Source organism: Bufo gargarizans, chromosome 6, assembly GCF_014858855.1.
Source record: "Bufo gargarizans isolate SCDJY-AF-19 chromosome 6, ASM1485885v1, whole genome shotgun sequence".
NCBI lineage: Eukaryota > Metazoa > Chordata > Amphibia > Anura > Bufonidae > Bufo > Bufo gargarizans.
In genome coordinates, this window is record NC_058085.1 from 88,400,009 (window position 1) to 88,422,506 (window position 22,498).

The 22,498-nt window shown below is 42.1% G+C and overlaps 1 protein-coding gene across 1 annotated transcript in view; it reads left to right on the forward strand.

Annotated features, from left to right (window-relative positions):
* TOP1 (DNA topoisomerase I) overlaps positions 1-14,781 on the forward strand; it is a 30,984-nt gene extending 16,203 nt beyond the window's left edge. Inside the window, exons 8-21 of the mRNA XM_044296493.1 lie at positions 34-131; positions 234-349; positions 2,078-2,199; positions 2,296-2,418; positions 2,736-2,923; positions 5,237-5,381; positions 7,922-8,065; positions 8,235-8,420; positions 8,533-8,601; positions 8,734-8,848; positions 11,736-11,863; positions 11,951-12,045; positions 12,609-12,758; positions 13,320-14,781. Of these exons, the coding sequence (XP_044152428.1) occupies positions 34-131; positions 234-349; positions 2,078-2,199; positions 2,296-2,418; positions 2,736-2,923; positions 5,237-5,381; positions 7,922-8,065; positions 8,235-8,420; positions 8,533-8,601; positions 8,734-8,848; positions 11,736-11,863; positions 11,951-12,045; positions 12,609-12,758; positions 13,320-13,422 (1,782 nt within the window). The 3' untranslated portion in view covers positions 13,423-14,781. The remainder of the gene's footprint in view (positions 1-33; positions 132-233; positions 350-2,077; positions 2,200-2,295; positions 2,419-2,735; positions 2,924-5,236; positions 5,382-7,921; positions 8,066-8,234; positions 8,421-8,532; positions 8,602-8,733; positions 8,849-11,735; positions 11,864-11,950; positions 12,046-12,608; positions 12,759-13,319) is intronic.
* The last annotated feature ends 7,717 nt before the right edge of the window (positions 14,782-22,498 follow it).

Here is a 22,498-nt window from a genome sequence, read left to right on the forward strand (position 1 = left end):
CTTTGACTTAATGCTCTTATATGGCACTTCTAGGATGTCAAAATTAAGAAGACAAAGGGCAAAGACAAAGGCCAAGAGGGAGAAGTCAAAAAGAAAAAAGTGAAGAAGGAAGAAGAGGAAAAATGGAAATGGTAAGCGTGGGACCTGATTTCTGCATGTTCTATGTCAGCTGGTCTGATATTCCTTGCTGGCACTTCATGTGCTCTGCTCATCAGCTGATTTATTTCTCACAGGTGGGAAGAAGAGCGTCATACTGATGGTGTCAAATGGAAATTCCTGGAACACAAAGGCCCTGTATTTGCACCGCCCTATGAGCCTCTCCCAGAAAATGTGAAATTTTATTATGATGGTAATGATTGTTCTCTGATGAACGGGGCTTTATATGCCTTCTGTATTTGCATTGCTCATTTTAGTGCTTTGTGCAGGGGTTTTGGGAAACCTCTTCGTCTCATTGATCCTCCAACTTCACTATTTTGCTGATGTCTGTAAAAGGAGTTGTCACTTCAGCGAGTGGCATTTATCATGTAGAGAAAGTTACTACACAGAACTTGCTAATGTATTGTGACTGTCCATATTGCCTCCTTTGCTGGCTGCATTCATATTTCCATCATATTATACTGTTCGTTTCCATGGTTACAACCCCCCTGCAATCCTTCAGTGGTGGCCATGCTTGCACACTATAGGAAAATGTGCCGGCCTCACTGGTGGCCGGGACCGTGGGAGCTCACATAGATAGACAGACACACCACTTATTGCAAGGTGGTCGTAACCATGGAAACTAGCAGTGTATAATATGATGGAAAAATGAATCTACCAAGGAAAGGAAGCAATATGGATAATCCCAATACATTAGTAAGTGGCTTGTATTGGCTTTCTCTACATAATGCCATTTGCTGAAGTGAGACAACCCCTTCAAGGGTATAAAGGATATATTGATCTAGGAATGTCCTTTTTCTATAAAAATGCATCATGATTGGTTTTAAAGGGATTGTCCAACTAAAAAGTAAAATTAATCAGAGGGTTGCAAAATCGTGAAATTTCCAGCACTGTGGCTTTGGTCCCCACCAGACCAAAGGTGAGTATATGTGGCGTCCAATCGCATAACTGCTGCAGCCAGTCCCTGGCTTCTGCAGTGATGTTTTGAACTTTCATGCAGTCCTCTTCACACCATGTCTATTTAATTTTCCTTTAAATGGGTATTCCCATCTAAGACATTAATAGCATATTGTTAGTATATGCCATCAGTGTCGGGTTCGGTTCCCACTTCTGGGGACCCCTGTCAGCTGATGGGTGTCGTGGCGCATTGAAACTTGCATACCTATGTACACTGTGTAGTGGCCAGAATTGTACTGCAAGCTCAGCCCATTTGGCCGCTTTCAGACGAGTGTCACGCTCCTGACTCGCAGAGTGTCAACTAGAGCACCCGTTCTGAACTTCCTGCACTGCTGGGGTCACATAGCATTATATTGATTTATGATGCTTACAATTTCGGAATGTATTGGATAACACTGACTGCATTAGGTCTGTGTTATCTAATACATTCCAGAACTTTAAGGGTTACATAGGATCATAAAACAATATAATGCTGTGTGACCCCGGCAGTGCTGGAAGTTCAGGATGGGTGCTGCGCTGCGAGTCCAGAGCGTGACACTCGCTAGTCTGAAAGTGGCCTTAGGCTAATATGACAGTGGACAGTCAGGAGGCAACTTGAAGATGATGTAAAGGGAAAAAGAACGCCTAGTGTCTATTGCTAGTCTTCACTCAGCCGCAGTACCCCAGCACGGCCACTACTCGGAGGACATGGCTTTCTGCTTCCAACTTCTTCCTCCACTGGAGTCTGCCGTAAACAGCTGGTAGATGAAGGTTTTAGACGCCCATTCTGCTACCGATGACCTGATCTGAGGATACGTCCTCTATCTAAACAAAAAGTGAAATGGAATTCAAAGGTGAAAATTCTGTTTATATGTCATGCTACTTTAAGTTTTGTCCCCCTTACAGCCTTGAATGTTTATTTTCCTTTGGTTTTTTTAATAAAAATTAAGAATTTTTTTTTTTTTATTATTATTATTGACCACAGGTAAAACCGTGAAGCTCAGTCCCAAAGCCGAAGAGGTAGCCACTTTCTTTGCAAAAATGTTGGATCATGAGTACACTACCAAGGACATCTTCAGGAAAAACTTCTTTAAAGACTGGAAGAAGGTATTTTAATAATTGCATTATTTTTTTTTTATTTTTTTGTTTCTCGTTAATCCGTTCTGGCTAGAGTTTTAACAAAACCACATTTTTTTTTTTTAGGAAATGACTTCTGATGAACGAAATCTCATAACCAACCTAAACAAGTGTGACTTTAATGAGATGAGCCTGTACTTCAAAGCTCAGTCTGAGGCCAGGAAACAAATGACCAAGGAGGAGAAACAGGTAATTTGACACGGTTTCAAAGTGCTCTCGCTCCTTCAGGGTTCACCTCCCCTCCTCTGCGTGTAGGAAATGCGCCAGCTTTTCAAATATCCACACAGGGAAAAATTTTGCACCTTAAAGGGGTTATCCAATACTATAAAAATGGGCCCCTCACACTGAATATACTTACCCGGCTCCTCTCTCTCTGTGCTGCTCCTGGTCCCTGAGCCTCCGTAGCATCACCCGTGATGCTATGGAGGCAGTTTTTTTTTTTTTTTTTCCTCCTCTCCATTGTCCTTATGGACTGTGCACTTTTCTTCCCCTTTTTCGTCTTGCAGAAAATCAAAGAGGAGAACGAGCGATTGGTTGCAGAATACGGTTTTTGTGTCATGGACAAACATAAAGAAAGGATTGCAAACTTCAGAATAGAACCTCCTGGCTTGTTTAGAGGAAGAGGAAACCATCCAAAAATGGGCAAGCTAAAGCGGAGAATCATGCCCGAGAACATCATCATTAACTGCAGCAAGTACGTAGTGGAGAGTGAGGGAGCATGTCGACTGGTGCACAGTGCTGGGGAACACCAGTTTGTGTAGAGTGGTCTCTGTGTCTGTGCCGCCAAAGATGGGACCTGTCCTATTCTGCCACAAACTGCAATGCAAGGTGCCCAAGGCTGGTGTCTGTGTTTTGCAGGTGCACAGTTTGAGGTCCACAAAATGGACATGGTTGTGTGAATGGACTCTAAGGGTTAGACAAGTGTAATGTGTGGGGCTCCCACTGATGATCAGCTTGTCTTGCTACTGTTTTCTGAACGAATTCCTTTCTGATTGATGAAGCACAGTGGAAAAGGTTTCCAGAACATTGAGGTTCAGTGCATCTGAGTTTCTTTGGCGGTATCAGTTGAGAAGGCTTCTCGACGCATACAGTGGATATAAAAAGTCTACACACCCCTGTTAAAATGTCAGGTTTCTGTGATGTAAAAAAATGAGCCAAAGATAAATCATTTCAGAACTTTTTCCACCATTAATGTGACCTATAAACTGTACCACTCAATTGAAAAACAGACTGAAATGGGAAGAAGAAAAGGGAAGAAAAAAAAACTAAAATATGGTTGCATAAGTGTGCACACCCTTAAACTAATACTTTGTTGAAGCACCTTTTGATTTTATTACAGCAGTCTTTTTGGGTATGAGTCTCACAGCATGGCACATTTTGACTTGGCAAGATTTGCCCATTCTTCTTTGCAAAAACACTCCAAATCTGTCAGATTGCGAGGGCATCTCCTGGGCACAGCCCTCTTCAGATCACCCCACAGATTTTCAATCTGATTCAGGTCTGGGCTCTGGCTGGGCCATTCCAAAACTTTAATCTTCTTCTGGTGAAGCCCTTTGTTGATTTGGATGAATGCTTTGGGTCGTTGACATGCTGAAAGATGAAGTTCCTCTTCATGTTCAGCTTTCTAGCAGAAGCCTGAAGGTGCCAGTATTGACTGGTATTTGGAACTGTTCATAATTTCCTCTAGCTTAACTAAGGCCCCAGTTCCAGCTGAAGAAAAACAGCCCCTTGGCATGATGCTGCCACCACCATGCTTCACTGTGGGTATGGTGTTCTTCTGGTGATGTGCAGTGTTGTTTTTGGGCCAAACATATCTTTTGGCATTTTGGCCAAAAAGTTCAACCTTGGCTTCATCAGACCATAACACCTTTTCCCACATGCTTTTGGGAGACTTCAGATGCGTTTTTGCAAAATGTAGCCTGGCTTGGAGGTTTTTCTTCGTAAGAAAAGGCTTTTGTCTTGCCACTCTACCCCATAGCCCAGACATATGAAGAATACGGGAGATTGTTGTCACATGTACCACACAGCCAGTACTTGCCAGATATTCCTGCAGCTCCTTTAATGTTGCTGTAGGCCTCTTGGTAGCCTCCCAGACCAGTTTTCTTCTCGTCTTTTCATCAATTTTGGAGGGACGTCCAGTTCTTGGTAATGTCACTGTTGTGCCATATTTTCTCCACTTGATGATGACTGTCTTGACTGTATTACATGGTATATCTAATGCCTTGGAAATTCTTTTGTACCCTTCTCCTGACTGATACCTTTTAACAATGAGATCCCTCTGATGCTTTGGAAGCTCTCTGTGGACCACGGCTTTTGCTGTGGGATGCGACTAAGAACATTTCAGGAAAGACCAACTAGAGCAGCTGAACTTTATTTGGGGTTAATCAGAGGCACTTTAAATGATGGCAGGTGTGTGCCGACTCCTATTTAACATGATTGTGAATGTGATTGTTAATTCTGAACACAGCTACATCCCCAGTTATAAGAGGGTGTGCACACTTATGCAACCACATTATTTTTTTAGTTTTTCTTCCCTCCACCTAAAAGATTTCAGTTTGTTTTTCAATTGAGTTGTACAGTTTATAGGTCTCATTAAAGGTAAAAAAAAGTAATGAAATGGTTTCTTTGTCCCATTTGTTTACAGCACAGAAACCTGACACTTTAACAGGGGTGTGTAGACTCTTTATATCCACTGTAACTCTGGCCGAAAGGTGCATTGTATGCCACTGTATAGGTGTACAGTGGCCTGCATTGCCCATAGTCCATTGTAAGAGGGGGGAAAATGTTTTTATATGTATACACTGCAGTTTTAGTTTTTTCTTTTAGTGGTGGCATGTTAATATAGAGAACTGTCTGCACTATTCTGTAAAGTTGGGGGGGTCATGCCAGGAGCTTTCTTGGTGTATAGTCTAAAAGTTGGGTTGAGGTGCGATGTGCCGTGACTTGCTCTTGGAGAGGTTTTAATAGATTGGTGTTAGTCTCAAATTTCTTGCATCTTCTTATTTAGAGATTCCAAAATCCCTTCTCCCCCTTCTGGCCACAAGTGGAAAGAGGTTCGATATGACAACAAGGTCACCTGGTTAGTGTCCTGGACAGAAAACATTCAGGGATCCATTAAATATATAATGCTGAACCCCAGTTCCCGCATTAAGGTAAAGTTGTAGTGTTTTTATTTATTTTTTATAGAAGTGTCTTCCGTATAGAATATGGGGGTATTATGTGGCTATATGAATGTAACCCTTGCTAATTTCTGTTACATTATATGGACAAAAGTATTACATGTCTGAATCACTGAATTTAGGCATTTCCTTCAACCCCATTGGCACAAGTGTATGGAATCCAGCTCCTAGCCGTGCAGTCTCTTTGCAAACAAGAATGGCATGTTCTAAAAGGCTCACTAAACTGCAGCCTAAGGCTACATTCACACGACCGTATGTGTTTTGCGGTACGCAAAATGACATCCGGATGCTATTTGTTTTATTTATTTTTTTGCAGATCCATTGTAACAATGCCTAAATCAGACAAGAATAGGACGTCTATTATATATTTTTTGCGGGGGCTACGGAACTGACATATCTCCCACAGAAGTCAGCCAAACAGTCAACCTGACCTTGACTATTTCTGCCTACGCCACTGCTCAGATTAAGGCATCATGCACATGACCGTTGTGTGTTTTGCGGATCCGCAAAACACGGAAGGTGTCCGTGTGTGTTCCGCAATTTGCGGAACGACACTGGCAGCCATTGATATAACTGCCTATTCTTGTCCGCAAAACAGACAAGAATAGGACAGGTTGTATTTATTTATTTTTGCGGAATGGAGCCATGGATGCGGACAGCACACAGAGTGCTGTCTGCATCTTCTGCAGCTCCATTGAAGTGAATGGGTCTGCATCAAAGCCGCAAAAACTGCGGCTCTGATGCGGACCAAAACGGTCGTGTGCATGAGTCCTAACAGAGCAAGGGTTCAGGCAGTTGGTTCATGAAATGTCTTCCCTCCTAGATATTCCACCATCAGCTAGGAGTGGTAATATTGCAAAGTGTAGACGTTTAGGCACCATAGCCTGCGTTGCAGACCCATTCACTTGAGTAAAGTTCACCATCGACATCTCTCAGTCCGCACCGCAAAAAAGTAGTGCATGCCCTACTTTTTTGCTGTGTGGAGGCATGGACAGAGAACCCACGGAGGCACACCGTAGTGCTTCTGTTCCGCACCTTCCAAATTGTGGACCTGTTCAAGTGATTGGTGCCTGTATATTGCGGACCTGCAAGAATGGCTATGTGCATGAGGCCTTACACAGAGAATGCCATCAGTCACTGTTAATATCCTCCGTGTACAATTAATCTGAAAAGGCCATAAGGAAGCATAAGGCCCCTTGCAGACGAGCGTGAGAGGATTAGGTCCGGATGGGTTGCGGATGCGTTCAATGAAAAAAAATGTGCGATTTCGCAAGCATGTTCACTCAGTTTAGTATACGATCCCGTTCAGTTTTTTATCGCACGGATGCAATAAGATTTAATGCGTTTTGCATGCGCGTGGAAAAAAAATAGGGTATACAAACATATCTCTTAGCAATCATCCGTGATTTTCACCCAGCGCCATTCACTTCTGTGGGGCCAGCATTGCGTGATAAACGCATAATATAGAACATGCTGCAATTTTCACGCAACGCAGGCCTGATGCGTGAAAACTAACGCTCATGTACACAGACCCATTGAACTGAATGGATGCGGCTTCGGTGGCATCACACATTGCACCCGCGCGGAATACTCGCTTGTGCGAAAGGGGCCTAATACTTTAAAGAGGACCTTTCACTAGAATTAAAAGACTAAACTAACTATACAGACATGGAGAGGCGGCGTCCAAGGAATCTCCCTGCACTTACTGTTATACCTGGGCGCCGCTCTGTTCTCCCGGTACAGCCTCCGGTATCTTCATATGTTAGGCTCCACCCAGTGGAACCTGCCGGCGTCTCATTCTCCCATGCTGTAGCGCTGGCCAATCACAGCGCTCGGCTCATAGCCTGAGAGGAAAAAAAAGCCTCTCGGGCTATGAGCTGAGTGCTGCGATTGGCCAGCGCTACAGCATGGGAGAATGAGACGCCGGCAGGTTCCACTAGGTGGAGCCTAACATATGAAGATACCGGGAGAACGGAGCGGTGCCCAGGGATGATAATAAGTGCAGGGAGATCCCTGGGCGCCGCTCCCCATGTCTGTATAGTTAGTTTAGTCTTTTTATTCTAGTGAAAGGTCCTCTTTAATGAGATATATTACAAAGTTTCTTATATTCACTTGTACTATGTAACATTTTGTGAAAACTTGTTTATAACTGAAGGTGCACTTTTACGTTTTTGTTTTTTTTGTCCGTCTGTTTATACATAAGCATGTGAATTTAGTTTGTCCAAGATTAGAAAACATGGCTGCTTTCTTTTAGTAACAGTGCCACACCTGTAGACGGGTTGTTTGTGGTATTTCAGCTCAGACCCATTTACTTCAATGAAGCTGCACTCCAATGGGACATCTGCCCACAGGCTATGCCTGCTAATTTCTGCTGTGTTGTGTTTTTTTTATATTTTTTTTTCTAATTCTGAAGAATTACCCTCCACCCTCCATCGTCGGTGATTACTCCTTGTTTTAGGCAAAATGTCCTCCCCGTGTCTCATTTCCTAACCAGTGTGTTTGTGTTTTACCAGGGAGAGAAAGATTGGCAGAAATATGAGACTGCCCGCAGGCTTAAGAAGTGCGTTGACAAGATTCGTAACACCTACCGGGAAGACTGGAAATCCAAGGAGATGAAGGCCAGGCAGAGATCGGTTGCACTGTACTTTATAGATAAGGTGAGAGCAGCGATACAATCCTATTATGGCAACACAGGCATCCCACCTCGAGTGGCTGAAGAAGGAACCCTTCATTCCACTGAATCTTTTGAGCTGAGATCTTATCAATCTTTTTTTTATTTTTATTTTGTTAAAGCTTGCTTGATGTATTAACTCTTTGTATTTGTAGCTGGCTTTGAGAGCTGGTAATGAAAAGGAAGAAGGGGAAACAGCGGACACTGTAGGCTGCTGCTCTCTGAGAGTAGAGCACATAAAACTTTACCCGGAAATGGACGGACAGGAGTTCGTGGTGGAGTTTGATTTCCCCGGTAAAGATTCCATCCGTTACTACAACAAGGTGCCTGTGGAAAAGAGGGTACGTACTAGTTTACAGCGTCTTTTCTTTCACAGTGTGACATCTCTGGACACACAGGACAACCTTATGCTGCCTCTTGGTTCATGTTTCTTGTATGTCTATTCTGCATCAGGTCTTTAAGAACCTGCAGCTTTTCATGGAAAACAAGCAACCAGAAGATGACTTGTTCGACAGACTCAATGTAAGTGTCATGGGGTTTTAATCTATTTTCCCTTCATTTATTCTAATAGTGCTGATGCTTTTTATTTGAAGGTGTTGACCCTATTTGCTCCTTCAAGATAAAAAAAAAACTCTTTTTTCCCTCCTCTATCAGACTACTATTTTAAATAAGCATCTCCAGGACCTCATGGATGGATTAACAGCCAAAGTGTTCAGAACATACAACGCCTCCATCACCCTGCAGCAGCAGCTGAATGAACTCACCAACTGTAAGTGGGCAGTATTCAGCTTCTGGGTCGGGATGAAGTTTGCCAAATGATTTCACTAAACTGTTCAGAACCATGTGAAGCAGTTTTTTGGATGCTGGGAAAGCTTCATGGATATATTGCCCCTCCAGGTTAGAAGATGCATTCAGGAATATTTTCAACTCCCTGGTATCAGACATGTATCTTATTAAACGATCTGCCAATTTCAGGGATATGAATCTACTTGAGGGCTCGGAGGAGGGGGAGGGGGGTTCCTCGCGTGCAAGCATGGGGTTTTGAATCCACTGACTGTGGAGAAGAGGTGAACGTGTTGGGCTGATGTTACGTTCTACCCACCCTGCGGTTTGTGGGGTATAAAGTTATGGTTTCTGAATCGCGCTGTGCTACAAAATCTCCCATATCCAATCCCTTTTCCTTCCCCCTCTTCCACTTATATGGAAAAAGCCGACTGATGTTGAAGGTTGACGCAGCAGCTCCAATACACTATACTGATTGTATAGTTTGGGACTTTTACTGAGGACATGATACTAAAAGAACTGATGTAAAGTACTACCGTATTTTTCGCTTTATAAGATGCACCTAGGTTTTTGTGGAGGAAATTAAGAAAATAAAATATTTTGAACCAAATGGTGTGCTTTTGGTGGGTTTTGAACTAAGAGGTCTGTAAATGGCACACTGTTATAGGGGGATCTGACCCCATTACATTGGGCCCCAGTTATAGCAGCCTAGCCATCACATATAAAGTGTATGCAGAAGCCCTAGCAGTGCTGCTTTGCTAAACTAGCTGTAATCGCTTCTCTGAAGTACTCACTATGCTCGCAGCCCACGTCACGTCACTCAGTCACACTCCAGCCCATTAATGACAGACGGGGCCAGAGCAGGACTGAGTAAGTGATGCGGGCTGCCCGCTGCGAGCATAGCGAGTACTGCAGAGAAGCGATTACAGCTAGTTTAGCAAAGCAGCACTGCTAGGGCTTCTGCATACACTTTATATGTGATGGCTGCTCTGACCGGGGCCCGGCTTAATGAAGTTCAGTGACTGCTTCGGGCCCCACTACTACCCTGATAGTGCCCCTGTTTACATGTCACTCGTGCATCGCAGGCTGCTATGCCTATGCAGCACGGCCTGCGATGTGCTGGACATGTTATAAAGCGAATAGAGCAGTATAAGACGCACGGCCACTTTCCCCCCCACCACCACTTTTGGGGGGAAAAGTGTCTTATAAAGCTAAAAATACGGTACTTATCACATCATACTGTATGTACTTTATTATATATTTCAACCTGAAATAACATTTGAAAATAAACTTAGTTAGAAGTAAAGAGCTTTGCATAAAATGGTAGAGTACGGGTATGTTCACACGTGGCACACTCAGTATTAGGCCTTATGCACACGACCGTTCAGTTTTTTTGTGGTCTGCAAATTGCAGATCCACAAAACACGGAAGCCGCCCATGTGCCTTCCGCAATTTGCGGAACAGAACTGGCTGCCCAATGTAGAAATGCCTATTGTCCGCAAAATGGATAAGAATAGGACATGTTATAATTATTATTTTTTTCGGGGCCACGGAACGGAGCAATGGATGCAGATAGCACACGGAGTGCTGTCCACATCTTTTGCGACCCCATTGAAGTGAATGGGTCCGCACCCAAGCCGAAAAAAATGCGGCTCTGATGCGGAACAGAACGGTCGTGTGCATGAGGCCCTAAAGTAGCAGCATAGTGGATGAGATTTTGACACTTGCACATTGCTGTCATGTTTGTGGTGTACAGCCTCCAAAGTACTGAAGGCATAGGGGTCAGTGAGTACTGTACTGGCAGGAGCATAAATCTCTACTCCTGCCTGTGCCCGCTCTGCATAGCTGAAGCCTGGCATGGCACATTGGTGCAGGAGACCCTGTAATGATGTGCCATGACGGGCTTCAGCTGAACGGAGCTGGCAGAGGCAGGAGCTTTGCATAGCACATCTGTGCAGGAGACCCTGTTAAAGTGTATTATAAAAACTATTTCTAGGGAATTTAGTTTATACTTGCACGTTGACATCTACAAGATAGAGTTAACCTAGTGATTACACACAGAGTTGCTTCATCTATTTGTTGAAGCTTGGTACCGTATACTAGGTAACCTGTCATCCTTACATCCTGCCCATTGAATTATGGTAGCTGGCTAAATGTGCAGAAACTGTCTACACCCAAATCTTTCTACCTGAGTTTTTGACTAGGCTGGCGCGGGATTTCATTTGTCAAGGTGGCCAGTCTGTGCCCTGATTGGAATTGAGCTACGACACCTGGACATGGGTGTTGCATGTACGATTAATCAATGAATGGGTATCTCTTAGCCTTGGCCTCTAAGTCCTTTGTGTCATAAACCTATGTAGACCTTTGGGGACTTTTTATTAGGATTGCTTTTTACTCATTTGGGCTAGAAATAATTTTTTTCAGTTGGTTTGTATTAAAAATGTTAAGCCAAGAGTTTAAAAGTCTGTTTTCTTTGAATCCTGACTGCTCATGTCTAGCTCTTATCTGACCTCAAACACCTACTTAAGCTATATTCTTATTAGTTTGATAAGAACTGAGCTATGAGTGTTTGAGGTCAGAAGAGAAGAGCTGCACATGAGCAGTCAGATGACTGGATTGAAAGAAAACAGACTGATAGCTTGCAACACTGATTTTTAACCCTTGTATCTCAGAAATGGCTGAACATATTTTTACGCGAGACCAATTGAAAAAATTACTTGTAGCCCAAAATGAGTAAAATGCAACAAAAAAATGCCCTGAAGGTGTCCACATCCTTTAACACTTTTCGTTCTTGCAAATATTACTGTGGCCTTCTGTAAACCTTTCCTGTGTTTTTTATTTTTTTATTTATTTTTTTGTTTTGTTTTTTGCAGCCGATGATAATGTTCCTGCCAAAATATTGTCTTACAATCGTGCAAACAGAGCTGTGGCCATTTTGTGTAACCATCAGCGTGCTCCTCCAAAGACTTTTGAAAAGTCAATGATGAATTTGCAGACCAAGGTATGAGACAAGTAGTTATTGTTTTGCTAAAATTACATTTGAGGCCGTACTCATTTACACTTGTCAAATATTTTTATTTGCTTTCAGATTGATGCCAAAAAAGATCAACTGGCAGATGCACGCCGCGAACTTAAGAGCGCCAAAGCGGATGCCAAAGTCAAGCGTGATGAGAGGACCAAAAAGTGTGTTTTCTTTTTTTTTTTGGGGGTTATTTTGTTTTCCGTTTGATGGCCAGTAAAACTTAACAGTTTAACGTTCCAATGTGTTTAATATTCAATTCCTGATCATGTCCGAGATCTTTGCTGTTGGTTAATGAAATATTCCTATCCACATCCAAAGGCTAAAGTCTGGTGCAGGGCTTATCACTAAACAGAGCTCTGATCCCTGCTCCTGGTCTTAGTTGGACTTGATCAGGATTGGCATTCAGCCTCTGCGTGAATGTTTCCATTCATTTACTTCAAGCAGAATCGGCTGCAAAAAATAAATCGGGCCCTTTGTTTTTTTTCACAGTTGATATGGTACCCCTTCAACGTATCTGGTCGTGGTAGCGGAATGATAGTTGTCAGGATTTTCACATGCTCTTTATGGTGTCTTCTTGGAACCTCCTCCAAAAAGTACCAGATACTATCCACAATTTTTTGCTCTAATAAAGTCTAGTACAATTAATCTGGTTTCAAAGTTGTTTGAGTGTAATACAGAATTATTTATAGTTTGGGTTTATGATTTTAACATTTCATCTGTGCAGGCTTGTGGAAAGCAAAAAGAAAGCAGTGCAACGGATAGAGGAGCAGCTGATGAAGTTGGAGGTTCAAGCAACAGACAGAGAAGAGAACAAACAAATTGCCCTGGGAACCTCCAAACTCAATTACTTGGACCCAAGAATCTCTGTAGCCTGGTAAGAATGCTGCCAAAACTTCTAAGTGTGACCTGTAATGTACAGGGGTTGTGCAAGGTAAATAAGTTATTCTTGCCATTCCAGCATTCTCTCCGCCGCAGCCATGATGGCATGTGTTTCTTTTGTTTTGTTTTTTGCTGCTGCAGCAATGACATGTCTGTATACTTCATATGACCACTGCAGCCAAACACTGGCCTCAGTGGTAAATGCCACTAGACCACTGAAGACAGTGATGGGCTGCAGTGGTCAGATGCATTATATGGACACCTCTCTGCTGCAGTCATGAGGCAAAGCCTGAAGATAAAGAGCGGTGAGTAACTTTTTATTTAATTTTTTTTTAACTTCTATGTCTGCTACATAAAAAGTAACATTTCGGTGGGTCAGAGCTTCTCCTGTTGGCTCTGCAGACTGCAGTGTCGTTGAGGGACTCTAATGGCCCCCGTCATAGAGGAGATTGTACCTGCCTAGGATTGGGCACTGTGGTGATGTCATTAAATGCTTATCATAGATACTGCAGAGTGTGCGTTTGTCATAACCCTTTATTTCTGGAATCCCTGACAGGTGTAAGAAGTTTGGTATTCCTATTGAAAAAATCTACAACAAGACTCAGAGAGAGAAGTTTGCATGGGCTATCGACATGGCAGAAGATGACTATGAATTTTAATGAGTGCGAAAGACAATTTGTTTTAATTATTTGTTTTTAATTATTATTTTAAGCCTGGACGTCACCTCGGAAAGGGATTTTCTAGAGAGCTGTGCGCCTTACCTTTTATCAACTTTTATTTTAAGACGGGAAGGGGATATGCAGCAGATTAAGGGGAAAAAAAGACATGGGAAAAAAACCCCCACAAAGGCTAAAACCTGCACGACAAACATTGGATAATGTCCCCATGCTGCCTTCAGTATTGTCCCATGGACAAGGAGTATATACATATGTACAAAATGGGATATCTCAAATCGTGATGACGTTTTTATGTGTTTTTAAGTTGGGAGGTTTTCACCAGGCATAAAAAAATCCGCTTTTCAAAAAAGTCTGTATTATAGAATTAAGAAAATATCCTGTGTGTTTTTACAGTTAAGATTTTTTTTTTTTCAATAACTTCTATTTTAATAGAAAATATAAACGTACCCTTCCCTTTCATCTGAACATATCCCCTTACCCCGGTTACACTGAAGAGAGGGGCCTATTATCTGGCAGCTGAGGGGGTCAGTTGTGACTCCTGTTATTTCCCAGTAAACGTGAAACTATATTCAAGCCAATCCACGTGCTTGGTTTGGAGACTTGCATCAAATGTGATTCTTTCGTCAGATTTTCGAAAGGGGGAAATTTCCTGAATTTTTTATTTTTATTTTTTTACAAATGTGAATTTTTTTCTTTGCCCAGTCTTATCTATTGTACCATTATTTCAAGTATTTAATCCTTTTTATCCTATCAGAAAAAAAATTAACTGTTGTACAATTTGTAGGGACATTTGAATTCTATTCATTTCAGCAGATTTTACCAGAGATTATTTGATGTGAAGAGTAACTTTCTAGAAGTGCAATGAAGACCAACTTGATAAATTAAAATTGACTGAACAGCCGGGCCGCAGTTAAGTGGCAGTCCCTGTTTGTTCTATGGGGTGTTTTGTGTTTTACCTCTATGAATGTCATTCAGGAGCCTGATCAAGGTGTTAACGGCAAGGCTTGAGATCATATTTAAGATCATCGGTTGCCTGAAAAGAATTGTGTTTTTTAAAAGAAATTACTTGAATGCGATTACACTATGGACTTCATGTTTGTAACAGCAGTTGCAAAAGATTGGTGAGTTTTTGGCAGATTGCTTGAAAAATGCCCTGTAAACAAATTTCTGTGACTTTTATATTTTGTTTTGCCTAGAACGCTTTTTATTTTTTTTAATATAAAAGCAAGTGTTCAGAAGAGTCTTTTCTTTTTGGACATTTCCCCTCCTATCTTCTATTTTTATCATGAATTGCCATTAACTTGAGTGTAGGTTATTTAAAATAAAACCCTACAACTTGCATTGGCCTGAGTGTCTTCATTTTTGTAACCTGCTTTGCATGGGGGTTTCACATGGGCGAACCAGTAAATCGAAGAGGTGGTTACTATACTAAAATGACTAAACCAGTGGTGGGCAACCTCTGGCACTCCAGCTGTTGTGAAACTACCACTCCCATCATGCACACTTATTCAGCTGTTCTCAGAGCTCCCATAGAAATCAATGTGGCATGCTGGGAATTGTAGTTTCACTAGTGCTGGAGGTTGCCCACCCCTGACCTTAACAGTAAAACTTGGGGCCAATTCATCTTACAGGCCTCCGTTTTCCCATTGTGGAATGAACCATCTTAGTCCATGATGCAGGATCTTTTCCACCCACACTATAGGGGGAAAAAAAACTTTTGGGAGAATTCACATAAAGATCATTCTCCCTCGTTGACCACCAAATCGTATACCAGATGGAAAATGTAGGTGGGAGCTTAGGGTTTCCTGGATAGAAGGATAAGGGTCCAGTCACACGTCCGCATCCATTCCGCAATTTTGCCTAACAGGTGCGAACCCATTCATTTTCAATGGGGCTGGAATGAGCTATCCGCACTTCCGTTCCGCAAAAAAATAGAACAAGTCCTATTGCGGACAAGAAAAGGCATTTTCTAAGAGTGCAGGCCATGTGCAGTCTGCAAAACATACGGATGTGTGAATGGACCCTAACACTGAGCATGTGCTGCTATTTCAGCAATGTAACAGGTTCCCCAATCTCAGCCGTGGAATGCTGTTACTGGAGCAGAAGCGCGCAGCTTCAGCTTTCGGACTGCTCAAATGCCGTGGTCACATTTGATCACTGCATCTAAAGGGGAAAATGTGTGCGGTCAGCCTTATGTCCTATTTAAAATGGCAGAAACCCGGCTGCTATGGCGCCCACTGCACATACGAGTGGGCTCCATGTTTAAAGACCAGACTTCAACCGTACATGTACAGCGGTGGTCCTGAAAGGGTTAAAAGCCTGGAGAACCCTTTTAAGATGGTTGGGTTTTGTTTTTTTGTGGAATCAGTCTTCCTTTGGGAGGTCTATAGGAACGACTGTAGTGAGAAATGAAAGTATTCAAAATGGAAAGTAGAGGTGGGGCCATTAGAGGAAAAACAGTGGCAGGAGATTGGAGAGGACCCCACAACTCTGTGAAGCCCATAGGTTGTCACAATTATACCTGATTCATCGGGTTTAGAGAACCCCTCAGTTAGGAGGTGGATGCGGGTATGTTACACATGTTGTGGTAAAGGAGGGCTTTTGGCGCGCTGTGCTGCATCTCATTAACGCTATACGAAGTTACATTGGATGTGACCCCCATTTGTTTGGCAGATCCTCCACATATCCCAAAACACAATCGCTGAACCCAGAAAGGTAGCGGTGGCCAGAATGTTATATATGGCTCACAAGCTGATTGCCCAGCATTGGCTACATGAGTGTAGTCCTAGTAGAACCGAATATATATAGCCAAGATTAACTGGCTACTCAATGTGAAAAGAGAGGTGCTATGACCAAATTTAAGAAACTGTGGACTCCATAGATTGACGCCCCAGGGCTGGCATCCAGGGAACTCCAGAGATACCGTCTGGGACTGGTGAGAAAGGTACTAATGCCTGATGTATGTAGCTGATCTGTGATTGGCGGTCTCTTGCAGGATTTAGGGAATGTCTCCACTATTTAAGGGGAAGCCACGTCTGATGACACAATATACTTTTACCCACATGACCAAGGTTCAGTGCATTATTGTTGAAAGTGCTCTAGGTAAGGAGCATGTATTTATCACAAAGACATGATGGTGGGGAATGTGGAGGATGGAGGGCATAATCAAGATGTTGTTGGGGGTTTATTTGTTAAATTTTAAATGTTAAAGGGGTTCTGCACTTTGTTTAAACTGATGATCTATCCCCTGGATAGATCATCAGCTTCTGATCGGCGGTGGTCCGACACAGTGCAGAACCCCTTTAATTTTTATTAATAAATAAAAAAAAGAAATGAAAGTATTAGGTGTCTGAAACCAGGGACTGCTTGACAACAAAAGTGCAGTGCATTTTTGGGGAGGGAAGGAGGATGTAGACCAGCTTCTGAGTAGATGGAAGGAACTGAGTTCTTGATCCACCAACCGATGGAGGCCTTTGGGAAGCCTTATGACCCATGTTGGGACCGGAAAGAAAAATCAGATTTTTCATCCTTCCTGAATGCTGCTTGAGTTGGATAGCCTGAGAGAAGCTGTTTCAGTTATTGGTTAATGTTAGTGAACGAAGGAACTTTTTTTTTTTTTTTTTAGGTTTGATTGTGGGAAGAAATCTAAGCAAGACCTTGTCTGGCAAAAAAATCAGAGGTAGTTCCATGGGGTTTGTGTTTTTTAGTTTTTGTTTTTTTTACTCCATAAAAATAGCATAGGGAGATGATAAATCTTCCCCACTGAGCCCTCTTGCTTGGGGAGGTATGTCTACTGGAAGCTCTTTCTGAAGGAGTTATACAATGGAAGATTCTTTACTAGCCTGCATGGCTGAGGGTAACTTTAAGGTTAACAAATAAGATCGGGAATGTTCTGAATAGTTGTCCTAAGGAAGAAACTTTTTTTTAATCTGACAGGACTGGTCATCAATCAGATCTTTAGGTTTTGGACCAAACAACCTTTCTGGTTTGTATTCATGGTTACATAAGCTGTTCTTTGAGGACACTGCCTGCCATTGTTTGATCCAGATGGCATTTCAGGTTTATATATGCAGCGGACACCAGGATGTCCTCCTGGATATACTTGAAACAATTTTTAGTAAGAGCAGATATGGTATAAAAACTGCTATATGCTGAGTTTAGCTGGCAACCCCACCTGATGGCACATTCGATACTTCTATCCATAGGATTTTTTGGGATGGCACCATCCTTGGATGATACAATGGTCCTTTTGGATGACCTTGCAATAGCTACATCTATCTTGGGGGATGTAAGTTAATCAAGATTCATTTCCTAAGTGTGAATTATTTATGAGTGGAGCCTTATCTGAGGTACTATATCCATGACATCATAGCTGTGAGGTTAGAATACACTTAAAAGGCCCTTGTGCTCATAGAAATGGATTTGTTAGCATCCTTCTGGGTAGTGTCCTGGTCCTCTGGATCGCCGGAATGAACTTGGATATTTTATCGGTGTTAAAAAGGTTCAACTTCTGACTGTCTCCTTCTTCATCAGAGGAGTTAACCTTAAAGGGAACCTGTCACCAGAATGGGCATATTTAGCTATTCGTATTGTCGCAGTAGTCACGTTTCCAAGGTTGAGAAACCAATTTTCTTGAATTGCCTAAAAGTTTTTTTTTTTTTTTTGGTATGTTAGAAATCAACTTTGTAAAAGTACCTTTATATCGTGAACACAGTGCTGGTGGAGTCACCTTAGCTAAGTCATGCTGGGAATCCTGCCCACCTCGCTGTTACAGCCCACCCCTTCTATCTTGCAGGTCAGTGGCTGGCTGTGCAAAATCTCGCGCAGAGGCACTCCTTTCGCACGGCGCCCATATGCAGCAGAAGGGGTGGGCTGCAAACAGCAATGTAGGTGGGATTGATGTAGCTAAGACTTTTGTAGTGCTGAGATAAACTCTAATCTTTATAGAGGCGCGTACAAAGTTCTTAACCCAGGTGACTAAATCTCCAGTATTTGGTGGGCTAGCAGGAGTCACAGGAATACAGGTAATTGTATCTATTTGGAAGTGTGACTTTATATTCCCTACAGGTCAAGAGATGACTACTGCATAGTCTAAGGGCTGAAGCCAGGGAAAATATCTGAAAATAAAAAAAGTAGACATAAAACAAATAAAAATACAATACTGCAAAATGACCACAAGATGGAACTAAAGTATGTCAGAGGATCATAGAAGAACAGGAAACCAACTACCTACCCAAAGGGAGAAACTGGGGAGAGGTCACATTTCAGTTTAAAGAGACTGCTTACCAAAGCTCTAACTAAGGAGAACCTGTCTTCAGTATAAGGGCTCCTGCACACGACTGTATCCGTTTTTGCGGTCCGCATAAAAGACTTACGGGTGTGGACATTACATATACATAGGGACTGGGGTAGTCACAAGAGTCAGGCTGGAAGCCTCTGTATGTCACACACAGGTGTCTTCAGAGCTCAGCAGAACTGAAGACAGATTCTCCTTTGCTAAGAAGACTTTACACCGTGTTTTAGAACAGAAACAAAAATGTTTAAAATCACTGTCCCTACACTGTATTAAAAATAAACTGAAACAGATTACACTTTAAGCTCTAAAGGGGTTGTCCCATGAAGAAAATATTAAAATACCTTTCAAACCAGTTCCTGGATCTGAATACTTCTGTAAATGCATGTAATTATAAATTTAGTATAGCCACTAAGTTATTCACTGAAATGTATCTGTATACCGCCACCTGCTGTTTGTTCTTTTCCTAATTTCTCTATCGCTGAGGTGGATACACATGCTCTGTTCTGTTCTTCAACTGCCACCAGCTGAATCTTCATTTTGAAGGTTTTATTTTATAGGGAGAGAACTGTGGCAGAAAGGACACACCCCTGAGCTGTGATAGGGAAGGGAGAGAACTAGTGGCAGAAAGGACACACCCCTGAGCTGTGATAGGGAGAGAAATGTGGCAGGAAGGACACACCCCTGAGCTGGCATCTTGAAATCTAGCAGAGCAATGAATGGGGAGATCTCTGGATCAATGTGAGGTACAGGGCTGGTTTTGTTAGAAAGAGACTGTCATGTGATGTCTGATGTTACTTTTTTTTTTTAATTGGGGGATAACCCCTTTAACTCCCTAGTAAGCCCACAGAATATACTGTGGATATACTTGGCTATTATGTTTTTGCTATATGGACTACATTGTAGTCCCGCTGAACAATGATTAACTGCAGAATAAAATTACATTTTAATGGTATTAGAGGGAGAGAAAAACAGACGCCAAGATGCCATGATACATAATATGATTCTGTCCTCCTCCTATATGAGAGGGGCATGAGATGACGTCAGCTAAACTCCCAAATAGCCACTTATTGACTCAGGAGTAACGTCTAACTTCAACTTTTTTTTTGCAAGGATAGGGTGGAACTGAGGAACGGAAAGAAAATGTGCCTAGTATTGTAGTAATAGGCTATAACACATTACCATACAAAGTTATACAAATTCAAACATGTATGATATACAGGTTACAGTACAGTGTATGAATAAACAATAATGTAATGCTTATAGTCTAAACATACCAGAGATACCACATTAGGTCTGGGTGTGGAGGATGATTAGAGATGATGCATGTCCTTCAGTTGATCTTGGAAAAGATGGCTGCTATGAGCTGACTTGAAGATGTCGCTAAAGAATTGAATGCTGGCTAGCTAGAAACTGTTTTCAGAAACAGCCACTAGATGGAGCCATAACAATATGAATACAAGATGCAGTATATATACAGGTAACTCCTGGGGGCATGACAAAGCACTTTTTCAGAAGTAAAATATTGATGATGTGTCCTTAGGATAGGTCGTCAATCAGATTGGTAGGCGTACGACTTTTTGAATCCATTCACTTGAATAGATTCAGGAAATTTCACAGCACTCCCAAGGATGTAATGCAGCATAGAGTTTTAGTAAAGGGGTTGTGCAGTTGATATTGATAACCATTCAAGTGTCTGGGCTCACACTAATACAGGTCCCTGTGACCAAAATTTTTGTTATTTGGAAATTGGCCTATGACATTTGATCCTATATGCATTCAGCTGAGCCTGGTCATTTAATAAACCTTTAACTACATCACATCTTTGGGGGTACAGAGGAATTTCTCTAATCTTTTTGGGACTGCAGCACGTCCTTCACAGGCACCCCACATTGTTTACAGAGTGCAGAATTAATGCTTCTAGCATTAAATGGGACTGAGCTGCACACAGGCAATGTGACCGATAAATGTGAGTACATTGAAGTGACGTCTTCCTAGGCCAAACAGCTTATTATTGGGGGTGCTGGGAGTCAGATCCCCATGATCTTATATTGATGACCTATCCTGAACACAGGCGATCAGTATTAAACTCCTGAAAAAACCCTTTAAAATCTAAAATTAATTTAAACCTGGATGGTAAATTCTCCATTAGTTTTGGACGTAAGTAGAGATGTAGATAGAATTATGATTTGGACATGTTAGGATCCACACCGGACATTATTGGTCAAATGGGTCTATAGGCACCATTCACTCAACGGAGGTCAAAGAAGTATAATTTTGGCGTCGGTAGGTGCAGATATGTAATAAAATTTACTCGCCAAAATTTCATTTCCTGGAGTCTGTAGGCAGCACACAATGGGTTAACTCGATTGACCCCCCTACTCAAAGCAGAAGACCTATTAATCAGCAATATTAATTAAATATGCCATCAATCACTTTGGCCCATCCCCTTTTGGTGCCTATAAAGGGTTGCACACAAGACAAGACCATGTATTATCTGCATATTTATGAAGGGAGGTAAATTGTGCTTCCTACGGACTCCAGGAAATGAACATTTTGGTGAGTAAATTTTATTACTTCCTAGACGTCCTACGGCAGCACACAATAGGAGTTCTGTAGGAATAGAAAAAAAATCAAGGGAGGGTTAAACACCAACTGCTTCCTCGATCACTCTTGCCAAAGGCTGACCCCTCTAGTGGTGAGACGTTCAGTCTGTAGTGTTTTATAAACATAGAAGCTGAGGATCCTGAGGCAGCTTTACAAATTAGATCCAGTGGAATTTGTGCCAATTCTGCCCATGGGGTTGACGTGGAGGCGCGTAGAGTGTGCTTTTAGAGGAAAAGGAGCATCCCGACCATCCAGTTGATATGCGTCTGAGATTACATTTTTAATCCACCTGGACAGTGAAGCTTTTGAGGTCTTCTTACCCTTATTCGGGCCTGCAAACTGGAGGAAGAGATTTTCGTCCCTTCTGAATTCTTGTGATGCTTCAATATGAAAAAGAGGACTGCTCTTCTTCCGTCCAGCAAATGTAGAGACTGTTCTTGAGAGTCTTCAGGATTATCTCTTAATACTGATAGAACTATTTCTTGATTCAGATTAATTTCAGAATTAACTTTAGGTAGAAAACCTGGGAGGAATCTAAGAACTAGGCGGTCAGAGAGATCTCTGAGATAAGGCTCTCTGGAGAATAAGGCTTGCAGTTCTCCCACTCTTTTCGCAGATGTAATAGCAACAAGAAAGAGAGTTTTAAAGAATATATATTTTATAGAGGCCGTTTCCAGAGGTTCAACGGGTAGCAAGGTAAGTTGCTTAAGAACGATTGCCACGTCCCATGTGGGAATTGGAGGATGAAGTACTGGTCTTAGGTTCTTAATTGCTTTAAAAAAACTATGTACCACATTTTGTTTGGTCATTCTTCCACTTAGGTGAGCATTAATGGCTGAGAAGGGAACCTTTAATGTGTTGTATTTGAGACCCCTGTCAAAGCCTTCCTGTAAAAACTGAAGAACCGCAGCCAGAGTGTCATGTTCTGCCTTATGATTGGAACACCACTTCAAATAAATTCTCCAAACCCTTGAATAGGTTTTCATTGTAGATGGTCTCCTGGAGGACATGATTGTATCTATGACCGCATTGGAGAGGCCCTGGCTTGAGAGTTCCGTCTGCTCATTCTTCAAGCCGTTAAATGGAGTCTGGACAAATCTGGATGGTACAGATAAGCTTGGGATAGAAGATCCTGGCACAGTGGAAGTTTCCAATATC